Source organism: Budorcas taxicolor, chromosome 11 (assembly GCF_023091745.1).
Source record: "Budorcas taxicolor isolate Tak-1 chromosome 11, Takin1.1, whole genome shotgun sequence".
Lineage (NCBI taxonomy): Eukaryota > Metazoa > Chordata > Mammalia > Artiodactyla > Bovidae > Budorcas > Budorcas taxicolor.
Window position 1 is genome coordinate 75,390,940 of NC_068920.1, and position 19,894 is coordinate 75,410,833.

The 19,894-nt window shown below is 42.1% G+C and overlaps 1 protein-coding gene across 1 annotated transcript in view; it reads left to right on the forward strand.

The window, feature by feature from the left end:
• The window catches only part of LTBP1 (latent transforming growth factor beta binding protein 1), a 456,857-nt gene that overhangs the window by 153,479 nt on the left and 283,484 nt on the right, over positions 1-19,894 (forward strand). The window contains exon 4 of the mRNA XM_052648703.1: positions 1,799-1,968. Within this exon, the coding sequence (XP_052504663.1) occupies positions 1,799-1,968 (170 nt within the window). The remainder of the gene's footprint in view (positions 1-1,798; positions 1,969-19,894) is intronic.

Consider the following 19,894-nt stretch of genomic DNA (forward strand, 5'->3'; position numbering starts at 1 on the left):
CTAAGAGGGAAGCACCCTTAATCCCAGCCTCTTTTGTTCCTTTGTCTCATGGATGCCTTGTCTCACAGAATAGCTCATCCATCCAAACTGCAATGAATCCAGAAGGCTGGATTTATTCAAGACTCTGCTACTGCTTTTGATGAGACACTGTGTGGGTGCTTTTGGTGGCTTGATGATTTATCATGCATACTCACTGATTGTGTCATTTCTTTGCCTTGTTCATATAATCTCTCATTAGGGCCAGTCTTTGGGCTTTTCCTGGCACTTTACTAGTTTGAGTATAACCCAGTCAACCATTTTCCCAACTTAAGGTAGTTTGGAAATATTCAGTTCAGATGGCTTTAACGTGTCACAATTGATAAAATTCAAGACCACACTAGAGAGAAGATTTCTTTCCAAAGTCTCAGTTTGCTGTTAAAATGCTCTGTCCCAACAATTTTAATAGCAAGTTTGCGTTTTCTGGAATTAACTGGTATATCTTTATATTTTCCATTGTTTGTCTTAGTGAATGATTTCAGTCCCTCATGGAATGATTAAATCTGGATGAAGGCTTAAAGTACACAGTACATGAAGCAGTAGAGAATTGTCATAGAAGACAAAAAGGTTCACCCGGGGGGGGGGGGGGGGGATGAAAATACAGTAATTGTGTTCAGGAGTCCTCAGAGGGTTGTTTTTTTTTTTATTGGAGTATAACTGCTTTACAGTGTTGTTAGTTTCTGCTTTGCTTATGCTTAGTCACTCAGTTGTGTCTGACTCTTCGTGACCCATGGATTGTGGCCCACCAGGCTCCTCTGTCCATGACATTTTCCAGGCAAGAATACTGGAGTGGCTTGCCATTTCCTTCTCTAGGGGATCTTCCCAACTCAGGGATTGAACATATGTCTGCTGCACTGACAGATGGATTCTTCCCCACTGAGCCACCTGGGAAGCCAGTTTATGCTGTTCAATGAAGTAAATCAGTTATGTGTGTGTGTGTGTGTGTGTGTGTGTGTGTGTGTATCTCCCCTTGGGGTGAGGTGTGGGAGGGAGATTCTCAGATCTTGACTTGTCATTGATAAAATTATAAGATTTTCATATATTGTTATTGGAGAAGGAAATGACAACCCCCTCCAATATTCTTCCCTGGGAAATCCCAGGGACAGCCCTAACAGGCTATAGTCCATGGGGTCGCTAAAGAGTCAGACACATTTTAGGGACTAAATGGTAGCATAAGTTGTTATTCTTACTGTTCTTAAGGACTAGTAATTATGGTGTATATTATATATTGTATTATAGTAAATATTATGTTTAACATATATGTTTAATATAGAATATACTTAACATAAATTATATTAATTTACTATGTTATATTAAATATTATATTTATAAATATATACTTACTTATTTGGCTGCACTAGGTCTTAGTTGAGGCATGTGGGATCTTTGGTTGAAGCACACAGAATCTAGTTTCCTGACTAGGGATCTAACCCAGGCACCTGCATTGGGAATTCGGAGTCTTAGCCACTGGACCACCAAGGAAGTCCTGGTAGCTGTACTTTTTAAATACTTTGATAAGCTCCGTCAGTGATGGCCTGCATGTCCTTATCCTTCTTGACTAGACAGACAGACAGGATCCCCTTTCTGCTGGAGGTCAGCGATTAGTTCTTTATGTGCCATGACTACAGTTTTGAAGAAAAAATTTAGCCTGGCATGGCATTTTTATGCCCCTTTCCAAGTTTAACTGGTTTCTTATTCCTTTGTTCTTAGTTGACTTTTAAAAGTCTCATTATTAATTTCCTTATCCTTTGGTTCTTTGCAGGATGACACCCCTTTCTTCACAGAACGTGATGATACATCATGGCCAGACCCAGGAATACATGCTCAAGCCCACGTACTTCACAGCCCAGAAGGTGATTTCCGGAGAGCAGTCCACTGAAGGTTCGTTCCCTTTAAGATTCGGGCAGGATCACGTGGCAGCACCTTTTCAGTGTGAGTATGTCCTGTGAGTCATCTCTCTAAGTTACAGTGTCACGGTTTGGAAACACTTTGCTCTGTGTAGATGGCTTTAATATGTCACAGAAGATAAAATTCGAGAATTTTTTTTGAAAAACCCATGCTGGTTCCTAAAACAATCAGACAGCAAGATAGTTGCTTTCTTCAGAGGAAAGGCAGAAAAATCTGGAGTGACCCACCTGTAAATCTGTTTCTGCAAGGTGGTTCCATTTCCATAAGATACTTACTCTAATTTTCTGTACAGTTGTATGGCTGACATGTTTACATTGATAAAATATTTTCCTTGGTGAGTTAGCCAGGATTTGTTCCTTGTGAGATGTCTGCAGTGTCCTGAGTTACTCCGAGGTTCACCTACAGTGGGTGTGTTTATGTTAGGAGGGCCACGTTTTCATTATATCAGTTAGACGGTGTGGCAGGTTTTATCGAGTCTGTAAAGAGCTAGTGTATCAGTGGCCAGCGTGGTTAATATCTCACTGTGGGGGAAGTTCAGGGACGAGCCCTGGCGCAAAGGGTGGGGAATGGATGATTTGTGGTTTAGGTATTACAGAGTGTCTGCTGGCAGCATCTGCAGAAAATGTTCAGTGAGGCGGCAGACCGTTCAAAGGGGCGAGTTGGATGCTCGCGCCTTCCAGCAGCTTCCTGCTCTGTCTCACATTGACGGATGGCCTGAGCCATAAGCAATGAAAGAGAATGCCAGTGGTGAGGTTGAAAAGGACGGTCTTTCACCACCTAGGGTAGTGTGGAGAGCTGAGAGAATTCTTGCTACTGTTTGGCACTTCAGAAGACTGTGTTTCTACAGACTTGACTCCCAAGGCCTACCCCCACCTCCCAGAACTGGTCAGTTAACAAAAAGAGTAGCTACTGTAAGGTGTGTACATTACACTTTTCATCTTTTGAGAAAATTGTGCTCTTGAGTTGAGGCTGGACCCCAGAGCAGTGGTTTGAGGTGATTTATTGGGATGATGAGGGAAGAATGGAGAAATTGTATAGTTCATCTCCTTGCCCTTTAGGCAAGATAACTTCCAAGTTATATTTGCAAAATAATAGATGCATCCATCTTGTTTTTAAAGATTCGTTGATATCAGTGCTTGATAGCTTGTTCTGTAGAGGTCTTCCTGAGTATATAATACTTTTCTAATCTCAATCTAAAAAATCAAAAAGAGATACAACTTAATTTCTTGGAGCTTTAGGTAGATTGTATTTTGTAGAGGCTCTCCAAATTAGAATGTAATGGGAAGAGGTTTTGAAAACTTACTATCAAACTGATTAAAGAATTCTGAATTTCATGAAGCTGTCAAGAAAATATGCTTTGAGAATCTCTGATATTAAGACTGGAGACCAGACTGTGGTTTGGGTTGGTTATCGATTATTACTGAAATGAAAATTCACACTGTGTGTGTGTGCGTGTGTGTTTGTGTATATTTTAAACTCTCAAACCTTTGTTGAACTATGTTTTGGGAGATGAAATTACGTGTTAGGAGAATGTTGGAGATGAAATTACATTTTAGGAGAATGTGAACTATCCATAAATGTCCCACTGATCATGTTTTTAAATGTAGTTTCTCCATAGTGGGGAGCTACTTAAGTAATCTCAAACCCATCAAAAGTTGGTGTTTAAAAAGAGGCCAAGGAACTAAATCAAACAGACAGGTATATAGGAGGGACCATGTGAGAGATGTGGCTATTTTCAGTGGAGACCAGAGCTCTACTGAGAGCTGGAGGGCTAATCAGTTTTAAAACCAGATAACTTGGCAAGACTATTAAGGACACTAAAATACCAAGATGGAGTGAGAACAACAGTAGGAAGATTAAAACTAGAATCCAGGGGGTAAAAGTTGTGTCAGGAGAAGGACCTAAAGGTATTGTTGCCCTATATCCAGCTGTTCAGTAGGCATATGGTTTGCCCCCCAGGCAAAAGGCAGAAATGTTTAATCACTGCTGAGAGAAATATCAATAACCTCAAATATGCAGATAACACCATCCTTATGGCAGAAAGTGAAGAGGAACTAAAAAGCCTCTTGATGAAAGTGAAAGTGGAGAGTGAAAAAGTTGGCTTAAAGCTCAACATTCAGAAAATGAAGATCATGGCGTCTGGTCCCATCACTTCATGGGAAATAGATGGGGAAACAGTGTCAGGCTTTATTTTTTTGGGCTCCAAAATCACTGCAGATGGTGACTGCAGCCATGAAATTAAAAGACGCTTACTCCTTGGAAGAAAAGTTATGACCAACCTAGATAGCATATTCAAAAGCAGAGACATTACTTTGCTGACTAAGGTCCATCTAGACAAGGCTATGGTTTTTCCAGTAGTCATCTATGGATGTGAGAGTTGGACTGTGAAGAAGGCTGAGCGCCGAAGAAGTGATGCTTTTGAACTGTGGTGTTGGAGAAGACTCTTGAGAGTCCCTTGGACTGCAAGGAGATCCAACCAGTCCATTCTGAAGGAGATCAGCCCTGGGATATCTTTGGAGGGAATGATGCTAAAGCTGAAACTCCAGTACTTTGGCCACCTCATGTGAAGAGTTGACTCATTGGAAAAGCCTCTGATGCTGGGAGGGATTGGGGGCAGGAGGAGAAGGGGACGACAGAGGATGAGATGGCTGGATGGCATCACTGACTCGATGGACGTGAGTCTGAGTGAACTCTGGGAGTTGATGATGGACAGGGAGGCCTGGCGTGCTGTGATTCATGGGGTAGCAAAGAGTCAGACACGACTGAGCGACTGAAGTGAACTGAACTTAATCTTTATAAAAGGGATCAAATGCAAACAGATTAGCTTATTATACTGAAGAATTTGAAGGTCCAACAGAGAGTAGATAATTCTCTAGGAAAACAGAAGGTGATACAATCTGGTGGGCATGCTGTATCTTGGGATGAAAATGAGGGGTTAGTGTGTTATAACAGTCCACTGCTAGTGCTTTTGAGAAGCAGAGAGGACTAGAGGAAACACTAAGAACAAGAACAAATGTTGTTTCCCCCTTTAAATGGGATATATATATATATTTAAAAGGTAGCCTACAGTAGCTGTTTACCACTTGGTATAACATTGATAATTTATATACAGATGTTCATAGCAGCATTCTTCATAATAGCCAAAGAGTGTGAACATTACCAAAATGTTCCTCAGCTGATAGTGGACAAACAAATGTACTACATCCTACAATTGGTTGTTCAGCCATTAAAAGGAATGTGGCCCAAGCCGCAGCAGTTGGTCAGTAAGGATGTGAACCTGGAGCTCTGAGCACTGAGTAACTTAATCAGCTTATCATACGAGGAGGCAGCAACGCTGCAAGAGCAAGTGAGTAAAGATTTGCTGTTGCCATTTGATGAGGGAGAAGGGAGTTGGTCAGAATAGCAGGGAAATGTTGAGGAGGTATGTGATCAGTTTAGTAAAGCAAGATGTGTTTTAAGTGTTAAGTGTAGCACTCACCAGGTAGAATAGCCTAGGCTGGGAAACACAGACTGTCAAGTTGCTAGGAGGAATCAATACTTTACTGGAATCTTTTAAAGTTTTGGTGATATAACTCACCATCCCTCTCCAGTGTCTGCATGTTGCTTTTTCCTATTTTGATCAAATTCATTTACCAGTTTTTCTGGGTCACTTCCTAGTAACTTTCCTTCCTGGGCTGAATGTTCTCTGGTTACTGGATATCTCTAGTGATAAATTAAAAATAGTGCTTCTCTTTATTCATTGGTCTTAATAGAGCTTAATTTGCATGAGTGTCATGTAGAGCAGAAGTCTGCAGGCTTTTTCTTAAAGGACCTGATAATATTTTAGGCATTGGGAGCTAATATGCAAATTGAGGTTGTTGTATATAAGTTCCTGGGCTTCCTTGGTGGTTCAGTGGTAAAGAATCCACCTGCCAAAGTAGGAGATGTGGGTTCCATCCCTGGATTGGGAAGATCCCCTAAGGAAGGAAATGGGAACCCACCCCAGTAGTCTTGCCTGGGAAATCCCATGGACAGAGGAACCTGGCGGGCTACATTCCATGGAGTCACAAAAAAGTCAGACACAACCTAGAGCGACTAAACAATAATATAGGTACTTATGTAGCTGTTTAAAATGTAGACATTTAAAATGTAAAAATTCTTAGCTGGTAGGTTTTCTTTTTTTTTTTTAAGTCAGGTAGCTGGCTGGATTTGGCCCATGGACTGTAGTTTGCCAAATACCATGGGGAGTGACCTTTTATGGGTAGAGTTTCTTTTGGGCTGATGGAAGTGTTCTAGAATTAAATGATTATGATGGTTGCACAAACTGTGAATTTGGTAAACCCATGGTATGTTAAAAATAACATGAAAATTCTTAGTTATTTGCAAGTAAGTAATTACAAAAGCTTCAAGAAGTGGAGGCCACTGGTTCTCTGAAAAGTGCTAAGAATGGTGTTGGGTAGAGGAGGTCTGCTTTTCCCCATACTTTCTTTGGTAATTTGTAGGACAGATTTGACTGTGTAAACCAAATTCTGTCATGGTTGATTTAGTAGAATTCATATTTTTAGTCTAGAGGGAGGAAAGTTGAAATGACATGATGATAACATTTAAAGATGATTTTATAAAAGCAGTTCAGTTTATCTCAATATCTACTGAAGTGCAACCCCAAATATCTCACACTTAAAGAGATTAGTTTGATAGAAAGCACTAGAAAAAGACCTTGAGGGTAAGGGTATTAAGTATTCACCCCAGACTATCTGCTTTTATGCTTAAAACACACACACACACACACACACACACACACACACACGCCATGGGATGCTTAATATCGAAACCAGAAAATAATATTTATATTATGGTCAATGGTGGAAGGACATTTTTTTATCTCAGGGTTAATAATGGAGAGCTTTCTAGGGTAGAATGTGGAGTTACTTATAAAAGAGTGCTTTAGGATGAGCAGAAACATCCTTTTAGCTGGAATAATTCCCTAGACTATTAATTTGTGAATTATACAAAGAGTCCTTGAACTGGGAAATTGGGGACTCTCTGATTTAAATATTTACCTGCGCAACCTTTTTCCCTTCTTACCTCAGTTTAATATTTGGAAATTTTTAGAAATGTAGACTTTTCTAATCAGGTTTCTCATTGTTTATTCCAATTGTTTTCCTATCAAGATGCTCTTAGCTTTTAAAAAGTTTACTTATATTTTAAAGTTGTCTATTGAAATTAGACCTGGTTGTTCTTTGGAAGGACTGATGCTAAAGCTGAAACTCCAATACTCTGGCCACCTCATGTGAAGAGTTGACCCATTGGAAAAGACTCTGATGCTGGGAGGGATTGAGGGCAGGAGGAGAAGGGGACGACAGAGGATGAGATGGCTGGATGGCATCACCGACTCGATAAACATGAGTCTGAGTGCACTCCAGGAGTTGGTGATGGACAGGGAGGCCTGGCGTGCTGTGATTCATGGGGTCGCAAAGAGTCAGAGACGACTGAGCTGAACTGAACTGATTGAAATTTTACTTCAGATTCAACGAAGTCAAAATCTTAAATTTCTGGAAAGGCAAGCATCATCTTTTTATATACTGCCTAAAGTTTTTAAAATTGATACAAATCAGACTCTTAAAAGAGCTATAAATACCAGGTTATCTCCTAATGTGTTGAGGGACACGTGCAAGTGCTTACTGGGATTGCAAATGTGATACTGTTCAATTATAAAAAGTTCAGGGAAGCCCACTTTTAATTTTTACTTAAATCATTAAACATAACCTTTCTGCTTAGGTAAGCAGTGTTAATGAGCAGGAAGTATGCATCAGCCCCATTAGGCTGCCTTTGACAGAAGAAAACCTTATCCTGCCTGCACTGGGACCCCCAGGAAACACCTTAGCTCTGGATCCTGTGGTCTGTGCTGACCCCTCCTAGTCTTTGCAACAAACCAGTCAGCCCAGCTTCTGTCCCCGTCAGTCATGGGCTGACTGGGATTCCTGGCTACCTGTTTTGAAGATAGGGCAGCCCCCCTCAGCAGGTCTGAGAGGGAGGCAGAGTCCAGTGGGCCACTTTGCTGCCCAGGTCCCTGCAGCCCAGTTCTTGCCAGACTGCCATCCGTGTTCCCATACTGTGAATAGCACAGTCCCTTTGGGCACATGGGCTTCCTCTTTTAGCAAAACTATGGTTGAATGTGCTAGCATTAGCTGTCAGGCTATGTTCGCACTACCACCAAGAAGCATAAGACTTGAAAGTATCTCAGGATTTGGTGACAAGTGTTGTATCTCCCCCGGAGAAAAAATTCCTGTGTCTGCAGTGAAGATTTTCTGTGGTTGCAGACTGATAGAGCAAAGATGTTACCATTAAAATTGCATCTTCCCGGTTGTCCTGAGAGAAGAGAGTAGTTCTGCAGAAGGTTAGAGGAGAACATCCAAGAATTTTGCTTTAGCAAAACAAATCTGAAGTTTAAAGGATAGGCAGGCAGTATTTGGCCTGGACGGTTGTGCCTGTGCCAGCCATTTCAAGACGGTGGCAGGAATATTCATTAAAGGCTCTAGATGCCCGGTGCCAGTTGCAGAATCTTCACGGGGTAGTCAGTGGTGAAGTTCAGAGCACCCACTGTAGATGGGAGTTGGCTTTAGAGTAAAGAAGACCCAGTTCATCCTCCATGCATTGGGCCTTTGCAAAAAAAACGGGAGAAGCTGTGGAGTGGCAGCTAGATGAAGGCAAATGTAGACATAATAAGTACAGATGAGAAGCATTGGAAGCAGATTCTTAAGGGCAGGATGAACTTGCAGTGTGGGAGACTTCTGGAGGAGGAACAGTTTGAAAATGTGAGTGAAGAAGAGTCCAGTCCTGAGAACCACCCTCACCTCATCTGGGTGTTGAAGTTTAGGATACAAACAATAGGAAGATCATCCTATCGGATGGATGGGATGATCTCCCTGGTGAAGGGAGAAAAGGGAAGGAGAAATCAAGTGTGCTGGCAGTCCCAGGTCTCTGAGATGCCCTCTCTGATAGATCCTGATTGGATGGGAGCCCCACCAGGGCAAAGCTTTGCAGATGGACAAAGTGGGCACTTTGGAGAGAGAATTCTGTAGACGTACTTTCCTCAGTGCTCGAAAGTCCTGGTCTCCTGGAAACCAGCTTTAGCTTGTCATGTGCCGCTTAGTGTGTCTCGAGGGAATAGCCCATACCAGGCCAGCCAGCGCTAAGTGACAGTGGAAGTTGTTTCAGCCGGAAATGACCTCACATGACACTGACTAGCTTACATGAAGCAAAACTAACAAGCAATTTAGCACTTAAAAGGGATATTAAGATACCTACTGCCTTGAAGAAGAAGGAATGATGGTGAAACTCTGTGCTTTTTCCCTTGTAAAATCAACAAGTTCCTGAAGCTACTTGGTCACTCACATAGTCTGTGTGGAAATCGAGAACCTTGAGTCAGTTTCCCAGCCATGTGGCAGTGTGGATCTTAGCACCGAGATGGCCAGAAGAAAAGCACCCAGTCTTCAATAATCCTGGCAATACATCCTTGTTGGCCTAAAAGCCTAGACAGCAAAGCATAAGCACACTGGGTGCAAAAAGTGCTTGAGGAAGCAGGCAGGTGCATGTGAGTGAGCACCAGGGTTTGCTGAGGTGATGTCCTTAAGAATTCAGATTCCATTAAAGGGCGGAGTATGACCTGTTGTAGAAGCAGTTTCTTGTGTGGTCTTGCTGTGTCTCAGTTGAGGGGCGAGGGTACGTGGTTTGTTTCATCCAGGAGTTGTTTGGTCACATCTCAGTCCGGGAAGGTATGTGAGCATGAACTTCTTGCCGCCTGATTACTCACGCACAGTTTAAGAGAGCGGGCGGTGGTAGACACAGATTGATTATAAACACTGCCAAGAGGCTTATCCAGCAATATGAAAACAGTGGAGGAAAACCTAGAGTGAGAGGATTATGTAACCTAAATTCCCCAGTGGGTAGCCTTCGGTGCCAGAGAAAGAGGCTCTTTAATCCCAAAGGGCCCAAGATTTCATAACAAATAAACCAATCCAAGGATATTTCTGGGTGTTGAGACTGAGTTCAAGATATTGAGAAACACTGTGTGGCTCCAGAATATTCTGTGACCAAAACTGTGATATTTCTAAGGAAAAATAAGACACAGGAATTTACGGTTTGCCTGAGGCAAACTACAAAGCAGCGTTTTGGGAGGAGAAAAGTTGCATTTGAAAAAAGCTGGTGCCTAGTCAGACTTAGGATTTATTTACCAGAAACCCAGGGCTTGCCTTGATTTTTCTTCTAAATGGGAAAATAATCTGCTATAAAATTAATCATCATTAGAGCTGAATGATACTTTTGATGCAAGAATACTGTTCATGAGATGTTATATTAATAAAAGGAATTAAAGTAGAATGCTTTGTCTTCTTGTGGGTCAGTCTCGTTATAGAAAGGTCCTCTTAGCGTTGGAATGATGGCCTTGTGGTGAATCTGTACCCACTTTGTGGAGGTAAAGAACTCAGGGCCTTTTTGCGTGTGCTTTTATATGACATTTGTTAAAGCAGTTTTTGTGTTGTAATTTTCTGTGATTTTAGTTGCGCATTAACTTTCAGTCTTGACTTAGTATTAGCCTCTTGTGAAATTGAAATGTACCTAAGCTAAAAGCCAGCTGCCCTCATTCTCCCTTGCTCCCCTCATGCAAAGGTAGTAGAACTTAATACATGGCTGAAGTAGGAGGAAAACCCTTTTCTCTAAGAGGTAACTGCAACATGGTTGTATGAGTAATTCTTCTGGCAGGCAAGCTTTCAATGATGAAATGTGTATGTGTGTGTGTGTATGTGGGTGTGTATACACAAACAGACAAATATGTTTGATCAAATATATAAATGTATATTATTTAAACATTTACTTTTTGGAGCTTCTTACATTATCTATATAGCAAGTATCCATTTAAAAAATGTTTCTTGTAGTCCTAACTGTTCTTCACATGTTTCTCCCAGGGTCCTTGGTGGCTCATTCAGTAAAGAATCTGCCTGCAATGCAGGAGACCCAGCTTCAATCTCTGGGTCAGGATGATCCCCTGGAGAAGGGAATGGCTGCCAGCTTTAGTATTCTTACCTGGAGAATCCCATGGACAGAGGAGCCTGGCGGGCAACAGTCCATGGGTCACAAACAGTTGGACACAACTGCGTGACTGTCACTTTTCAAGTGTCCATTAAAAAAAAAAAATCTTGTAGCCCTATCTGTGTTTCACAAGTTTCTCTCAAGGTACCAGCTTAACTAAATGAAAACATCTTAAGTAGGCAGTGGTTGGTCTTGGGGAAAACATCATAGTTACTTAAAAAAAAATCCCTGTATCCTAGAAACAGATTGGAAAGCTTTGCTGAAAGCAAGCAAGCAAGCTATCATCCACAGGTCTGGTGAGAGGGTGTTGGTCGTGGTTCTGGTCAATGGCCGCTGGGCTTCTTGTGTGGGATTGAGCCATGTCCCTTAATGACGTCCAGAACCACATGCAGTAGATAGCTGCCGCTGCTTGTTTTAACGATCACCATTTAACAGCTACAGGTGCATCTCATGATTGCAGCCGCCGGCCTCAGAGCCAGCAAAAACCGGAGTGCTTCCTCCCACGTGTTCAGCTGACATTCCACAGCAGGCTGCTGAAGGGGCCTCTGCTTTGGTTTTCAGCATTACAGAGTAGTCTTCCCCTAAACAAAATCTTTTCATTTTATCTTCTCCCTTTGTGATTCAGTTAGGTAGTTATTTTCTTGCCCTGAGACTTTTTTTCCCTTTGTTTTTGTTTGACGGTAAATATTTAATGAAAATGGAGAACTGTTTAAGTGTGCTTTGGTTTGTTTTTATAGTGTGAGAAGGAAGTGCATATATTTCTGTTAATGCTCTCCTGACCTTTTAAACTTTTTTCCATGACATTTTATTCATCCTGGAATGAATAAAAATATACATCTTATTTATTTCTTATATTCTTGAGTCCTCCCTCTTGCTGTAGCTTCCCAGTGGGTCTAGTGGGCCTTCCCACCCCTTGACTTTAGTCTTGGCCTTGTGACTTGCTTTGACTGATGGCGTGTGGGTAAAATGGTAAGGAGCCAGAAGAAAGACATATATCTGGTTTTCTGATGCACTCTCTCCTTTAATGTCTACCTCTTAACTTAGGTGACTTTATCAGCAGGACAGAAGACTTAATTTTTGGAATAATCTGGATAAGTCAGTTAGTCCAGTGGAGTAGACAATACTGTTTTAATCATATAGAATATATATAGATGAACAAAAGTTATTTTGGGTGACTTCATTTTCTTGCCAGAGTGGATTAGAAAAGTGAAAGGTGTTTAAGTCACGAAAAGTGATCTGAGCTGATGAGCTGCCTTAGAAGGTATCTTGGCAGAAGAGCTTCCCCCGGCAGGGATGATATTGATGAAATGAATCAGAATCTCTCTTAAGGTATATGTGAGTTACAGCTAAGCAGTACACAATTGTAACAAAAGTGTAACACCACATAGAAGCAGAAGCAGCCAGAGAGAAACTTTCTATTACATTAATGTTGGGTAGAAGAAGTTCATCAGCCTTTTCTGAAAGGAGGCAACATATAATGGGGTGCTAAAAGTGCTGTGGATTCTCACCGTCTGTACAGTTACTGAAATATGCCTAGTCTCCATGAGCGCTGGCTGTTCCTGGATCTTCTTGGGGCTTATCCCCCTTACTGCTGCACACAGCTTTACTGTACCATTCCATCACTTGACATAATGCGTACCTCCCGCAGTGTTGTGTACTTCCCTGGTGGCTCAGATGGTAAAGAATCCGCCTGCAATGCAGGAGACCTAGGTTCAGTCCCTGGGTCAGGAAGATCTCTTGGAGAAGGGAATGGCAACCCACTCCAGTATGCTTGCCTGGAGAATTCCATGGACAGAGAAGCCTGGTGTGCTACAGTCCACGGGGTTGCAAAGAGTTGGACAAGACTGAATGGCTAACACACACGCACACATTGCATTGTGGGCAGAGACTGTAGCTAACACGTGTCCTGTCTATACTCTTCCCTCTAACACTGCATGTCTTGACATTTCAGAGCATCAGATGTTGCTGTTTACAGAGGAAACACCAGCCGATTTATATTTCTTCACTCTATTTTTTAGCTCTTTTTCCTGTCCACCCCCTTACTTCTAAGAAAACTTGGGGTGGGCTGGCAGTGGACAGAAGTGTGGACGGGTCAGTTCCATTATTTCCTCAAGACTATTGAAACATGTAAAGAATTGTTTTGCCTGGCCTGGTTTCAGTAAGACCTGCTGTTTTACCACATTTATGTCTGAGCAGCCATTAGGATTTTTGTTTTCAGAATTCTTGCTCACATGGAATGGAGAATGTCCAGGTTAGAGTTCGTTAGTGAGTGTGGATAGGAACACTTTCAGTAAGACTTCTGAAACGCCATTATACCTTTCATTCATTCATCACTGTGTTTGGTATGGGTTTTCAGGCAACCACGGTGCTTGGTGGAGAGTGTGTATAAATTCACATCAGATGCACTCTGCCATGTCTTGAACCTGGAAATACGGCAAAAGTAGATACTTTTTTAAGAAGGAGTTTTAAAAATACTCTTAGTGGAGAAAGTGATTCATAATGTTTCTTGTCAGGGATCCCACTTTCCAAACCACACCTTAATATACCTCAGGAACATAAAAAATATATTTAAAAAACCTGCTCTTGACGTTGTAAGTTATATTCATGTCTCCGAAGGTCAGCTAATTAGGAAATTTGGATGTAGGCTCATTTGTCTTCCCAAAAGACAGTATGTGGATTACATCCTTGTCTTTCTCCTTACCTATTTAGCGCTTACTATTTGCATCCACTGTACTAAGTGCTTCATATGCATTCATTCAGTGTGTTACATTGTATCAGTAGTAGTCATACATTATTTGACTATGTAAGCCATCACCTTACACATTACACATGTATTTGGTAGAAACCAAAAATACAGTAAGTTGGAAACTGTCAGAACAAGTAGTGTTTATTGAAAAGATTGCCACTTTAGCTCTTTGTGTGAGTCACTTCTGTTCTTATTCAGTCGCCCAGTCACGCCTGACTCTTTGCGACCCCATGGACTGCAGCACCCCAGGCCTCCCTGTCCATCACCATCTCCCAGAGTTTGCCCAAGTTCATGTCCATTGCATTGTGATGCCATCCAGCCGTCTCATCTTCTGACACCCTCTTCTCCTTCTGCCCTCAGTGTTTCCCAGAATCAGGGACTTTTCCAATGAGTCAGCTATTCAAATCAGATGACCAGAATACTGGAGCTTTAGCTTCAGCATCAGTCCTTCCAATGAGTATTCAGTATTTCCTTTTCAGATTGACTGGTTTTATCTGCTTGCTGTCCGAGGGATTCTCAGGTGTCTTCTGCAGCACCACAGTTTGAAGGCATCAATTCTTTGGTGCTCTGCCTTCTTTATGGTTCAGCTCTCAAAACCGTACGTGACCACTGGGAAGACCACAGCCTTGACTATACGGACTTTTGTTGGCACAGTGATGTCTGTGCTTTCAACACACTGTCTGGGTTTTCATACTTTCCTACCAAGAAGCAATCATCTTCTGATTTCATGACTTCAGTCACCATCCGTAGTGATTTTAGAGCCAAAGAAGAAAAAATCTGTCATTGCTTCCACCTTTTCCCCTTCTGTTTGCTATGAACAAATGGGCTGGATGCTATGATCTTAGTTTTTTAATTTTTTAATGTTTAGTTTTAAACTGGCTTTTCCACTCTCCTACTTCACCCACTTCAACAGGTTCTTTTAGTTTCTCTTTGCTTTCTGCCATTAGAGTGGTATCATCTGCATATCTGAAGTAGTTGATGTTTCTCGCATCTATCTTAATTCCAGCTTGTAACTGATCCAGCCCAGCATGTCTCATGATGTGCTCTGCATATGTTAAATAAACAGGGTGGCCGCAGACAGCCCTGTCATACTCCTTTCTCAATCCTGAACCAATCCTCAATCCTGAACCAGTTGTGCTATACAGGGTTCTAACTGTTGCTTCTTGGCCTGCATACAGGATTCTCGGGAGACAAGTAAAATGGTCTGGTATTCCCATCTCTTTAAGAACTTTCCATAGTTTGTTATGATCCACACAGTCAAAAGCTTTAGCATAGTCAATGAAACAGAGGTAGATGTTTTTTTCTGGAATCCCTTTGCTTTCTCTATGATCCCAGCAAATTTTGGCAATTTGATCTTTGGTTCCTCTGTCTTTTCTAAACCCAACTTGGACATCTGGAAGTTCTTGGTTCACATAATGCTGAAGCCTAGCATGGAAGACTTTAAGCATGGCCTTACTAGCATAGGAGATGAGGTCAATTGTCCGATGGTTTGAACATTCTTTAACACTGCCCTTCTTGGGAATTGGGTTGCGGATTGACCTTTCCAGTCCTGTGGGGCCTGGGGTCTTCCAGATTTGTTGACATATCGAGTGCAAGACTTTGATGGCATCATTTTTCAGAGTTTTCAGTAGCTCTACTGGAATTCCATCACATCTACTAGCTTTATTGACAACAGTGCTTCCTAAGCCCCACTTAACTTCACATTCCAGAATGTCTGACTCTGGGTGACTGACCACATGATTGTGGTTATCTAGTTCATTAAGAGGAGAAGGCAATGGCACCCCACTCCAGTACTCTTGCCTGGAAAGTCCCATGGGTGGAGGAGCCTGGTAGGCTGCAGTCCATGGGGTCGCTAAGAGTCAGACACGACTGAGCGACTTCACTTTCACTTTTCACTTTCATGCATTGGAGAAGGAAATGGCAACCCACTCCAGTGTTCTTGCCTGGAGAATCCCAGGGATGGGGGAGCCTGGTGGGTTGCCGTCTCTGGGGTCACACAGAGTCGGACACAACTGAAGTGACTTAGCAGCAGCAGTTCATTAAGATCTATTTTGTACAATTCTTCCATGTATTCTTTCCATCTCTTCTTGATGTCTTCTGCTGCTTCTAGGTCTTTATGATTTCTGTCCTTTATTGTACCCATCTTTGGGTGAAATGTTCCCTTGATGTTTCCAATTTTCCTGAAGAGATCTCTAGTCTTTCCCTCTCTGTTTTTTTCCTCTGTTTTTATGTATGGTTCATTGAAGAAGGCCTTCTTGTCTCTCCTTGCTATTCTTTGGAACTCTGCATTTAGTTTGGTGTACCTTTCCCTTTCTCCCTTGCTTTTGGCCTCTCTTCTTTCCTCAGCTATTTGTAAAGCCTCCTCAGATAACTACTTTGCCTTCCTGCTTTTCGTTTTCTCTGGGATGGTTTTGTTCGCTGCCTCCTGTACAGTTTTACAGACCTCCATCCATAGTTCTTCAGGCATACTGTTTTCTAGATCTAATCCCTTGAATCTATTTGTCACCCCACTGCATATTCATAGGGGATTTGATTTAAGTCATACCTGGCTGGTATGTATGTATGTGAGAGTTGAACTATAAAAAAAAGCTGAGTGCCAAAAAACTGATGCTTTTGAACTGTGGTGCTGGAGAAGACTCTTGAGAGTCCCTTGGACTGCAAGGAGATCAAACCAGTCCATCCTAAAGGAGATCAGTCCTGGGTGTTCATTGGAAGGACTGATGCTGAAGCTGAGACTCCAATATTCTGGCCACCTCATGTGAAGAACTGACTCATTTGAAAAGACCCTGATGCTGGGAAGGATTGAGGGCAGGAGGAGAAGGGGACAACAGAGGATGAGATGGTTGGATGGCATCACTGACTCAATGGACATGGGTTTGGGTGGACTCTGGGAGTTGGTGATGGACAGCGAAGCCTGGCGTGCTGCGGTTCATGGGATTGCAAAGAGTTGGACACGACTGAGCCATGAAATTAAAAGACGCTTACTCCTTGGAAGAAAAGTTATGACCAACCTAGATAGCATATTCAAAAGCAGAGACATTACTTAGCCAACAAAGGTCCGTCTAGTCAAGGCTATGGTTTTTCCTGTGGTCATGTATGGATGTGAGGGTTGGACTGTGAAGAAGGCTGAGCGCCGAAGAAGTGATGCTTTTGAACTATGGTGTTGGAGAAGACTCTTGAGGGTCCCTTGGACTGCAAGGAGATCCAACCAGTCCATTCTGAAGGAGATCAGCCCTGGGATATCTTTGGAAGGACTGATGCTAAAGCTGAAACTCCAGTACTTTGGCCACCTCATGTGAAGAGTTGGAAATGACTCATTGGAAAAGCCTCTGATGCTGGGAGGGATTGGGGGCAGGAGGAGAAGGGGACGACCGAGGATGAGATGGCTGGATGGTATCACTGACTTGATGGACATGAGTCTGAGTGAACTCTGGGAGTTGGTGATGGACAGGGAGGCCTGGCGTGCTTCGATTCATGGGGTTACAAAGAGTCGGACACGACTGAGCGACTGAACTGGACTGAATTGAACTGAACTGGCTGGCCTAGTGGTTTCCCCTGCTTTCTTTAGTTTAAGCCTGAGTATTGCTATGAGAAGCTGATGATCTGAGCCACTGTTAGCTGCAGGTCTTGTTTTTGCTGACTGTATACAGTTTCTCCATCTTCGACTACAAAGAATATAATCAGTTTCATTTTGGTATTGACCATTTGGTGATGTCCATGTATAAAGTCATCTCTTGTGTTGTTGAAAAAGGGTGTTTGCTATGAGCAGTGTATTCTCTTGGCAGAATTCAGTTAGCCTACATTACTTTTAGGTGAGTCCAAAGTCAAAATTTGACTATATTAAAAAATTTTCAACTTTATTATATGTAGGACTTTAATGATGATGACACTTTTAAGAAATTACCTGGGAACTTGGCTGGTGGGCACCATCCAATGCACAGGGTGGGGGTTGGATCCCTGTTCAGGGACCTACGATCCCATATGCTTCTTGGTGAAAAAACCAAAAACCACAACAGAAACCAGAAACAATATTGTAACAAATTTAGTAAAGACTTTACAAAAATTATTTAAATATAGAGTTCCTGTCTATTTTTTAAAATTGATTTTTGGCTGTGCCGTGTCTTTGTTGCTGAGCATGGCTTTTCTCTGGTTGTGGTGAGTGGAGCCTGCTCTCTAGTTGAGATGCGTGGGGTTCTCATTGCAGAGGCTTCTCGTTGTGGAGAGCCCATGCTGCAGGCGTGTGGGCGCTAGTAGCTGAGGTGTGCAGGCTCAGTAGCTGTGGTGCTAGGGCTTAGTTGCCTGTGGCGTGTGGAATCTTCCCAGGCCAGGGATCGAACCTGTGGTCCCTGCATTGGCAGCCGGATTCTTAACCACCAGACCACCAGGGAAGTCCTGGCAGGATTTTTTTTAACTAAAATAATCCATACGCAAAATAAACCTTTCTAATAATCAGTGAGTTCCTACTGCTGTTTTGATCCATTTTGAGATCCGTTTTGATACCTCTCAGACAAAGTAAAGCAATCAGATCTTACCTGAAAATTGTGTACAGAGCAAAGTTGATAGTAGAATTTTACTTTATTATAGAGTTTTTAGTAATCATTATGATCATGAAAGCAAACATTTTGGGATGAAAATTTCCCATGTTTACAAGCTCTTTGGTGTTTTGCTCCATAATATATAACATCATGGGGAAAGTGTTGCTGGTCATTTGAGTTTTCCCCCTAAGAGCTGACCGCATGTAATGATAACCTCTTGAATTTGCATATTTAACAGCGTATGAATCATATCCATACAAATTATTTCATATGGCCTCTGCCACAATCTTGTGTGGTAGATGAGCTGAATCGCATTATTGTGCATGTCTTTTTTCTACTCTTGTTTGAAAGATTTGGAGGGTGGAGCTAGTGAGGGGTTTCACTGTGTCCTATCTTGCTGAACTTCTGTTAGTTTCTTGGTGTGGGAGAGGGAGAGGGTGGTATGATTTGGGAGAATGGCATTGAAACATGTATAATATCATATATGAAATGAATCACCAGTCCAGGTTCGATGCATGATACTGAATGCTTGGGGCTGGTGCACTCAGACGAACCAGAGGGATGGTGCAGGGAAGGAAGAGGGAGGGGATTCAGGATGGGTAACACATGTATACCTGTGGCGGATTCAGGTTGATGTATGGCAAAACCAATACAGTATTGTAAAGTAATTAACCTCCAATTAAAATAAATAAATTTATATTTAAAAAAAAATTTAACACTTATTCCATAAGACTGTTGTAAGAATGAGCTGAGAGGAAGGACACAACACTGAACGTTCTGCCAAATACACTGTTTGTGCTCCATTCTATGTTAATTTCCCTCCTTCATCCTGTCCTTCCCTTATGTGCTCCATCTTGATTTTTCTCCTTCATTCCAACCTTTCCAAGCACTTAGTGTCATGTAATTTTCATAGTACTGCTCATTAAAAGTGTAGGAGAAGCATTGGGATTTTGAGGAAAGAATGGGGCTTGCACTGAACCCAGTTTCTATCATTTCCTAACAAAATGAATTTAGTCAAATTTCTGATGAATGTCTTTGTAGTTTCCTAGTCTGTGAAATGGCTACGAGTTTGTTACTTTCATGGTTGTGGTGTGTATATGAACTTTGTAGCTTAGTAAGTGCTCAGTACGTTTCATGCTGACAAAGGTCCGTATAGTCAAAACTGTGGTTTTTCCAGTGTCAGTTTGGATATGAGAGTAGGGCCATAAAGAGGGCTGAGTGCCGAAGAATGAATGCTTTTGAACTGTGGTGTTGGACAAGACTCTTGAGAGTCCCTTGGACTGCAAGGAGATCCAACCAGTCAATCCTAAAAGAAATGAACCCTGAATATTCATTGGAAGGACTGATGCTGAAGCTCCAGCACTTTGGCCAACTGATGTGAAGAGCCAACTCATTAGAAAAGACCCTGATGCTGGGAAAGATTGAAGGCAGGAGGAGAAGGGGGTGGCAGAGGATAAGATGGTTGGATGGCATCACCAATTCAATGCACAAAGGTTTGAGCAAGCTCTGGGAGATGGTGAAGGATAGTGAAGCCTGGTGTGCTGCAATCCATCGGGTCGCAAAAAGTCAGACATGACTGAGCAACTGAACAACATGTTTCTTG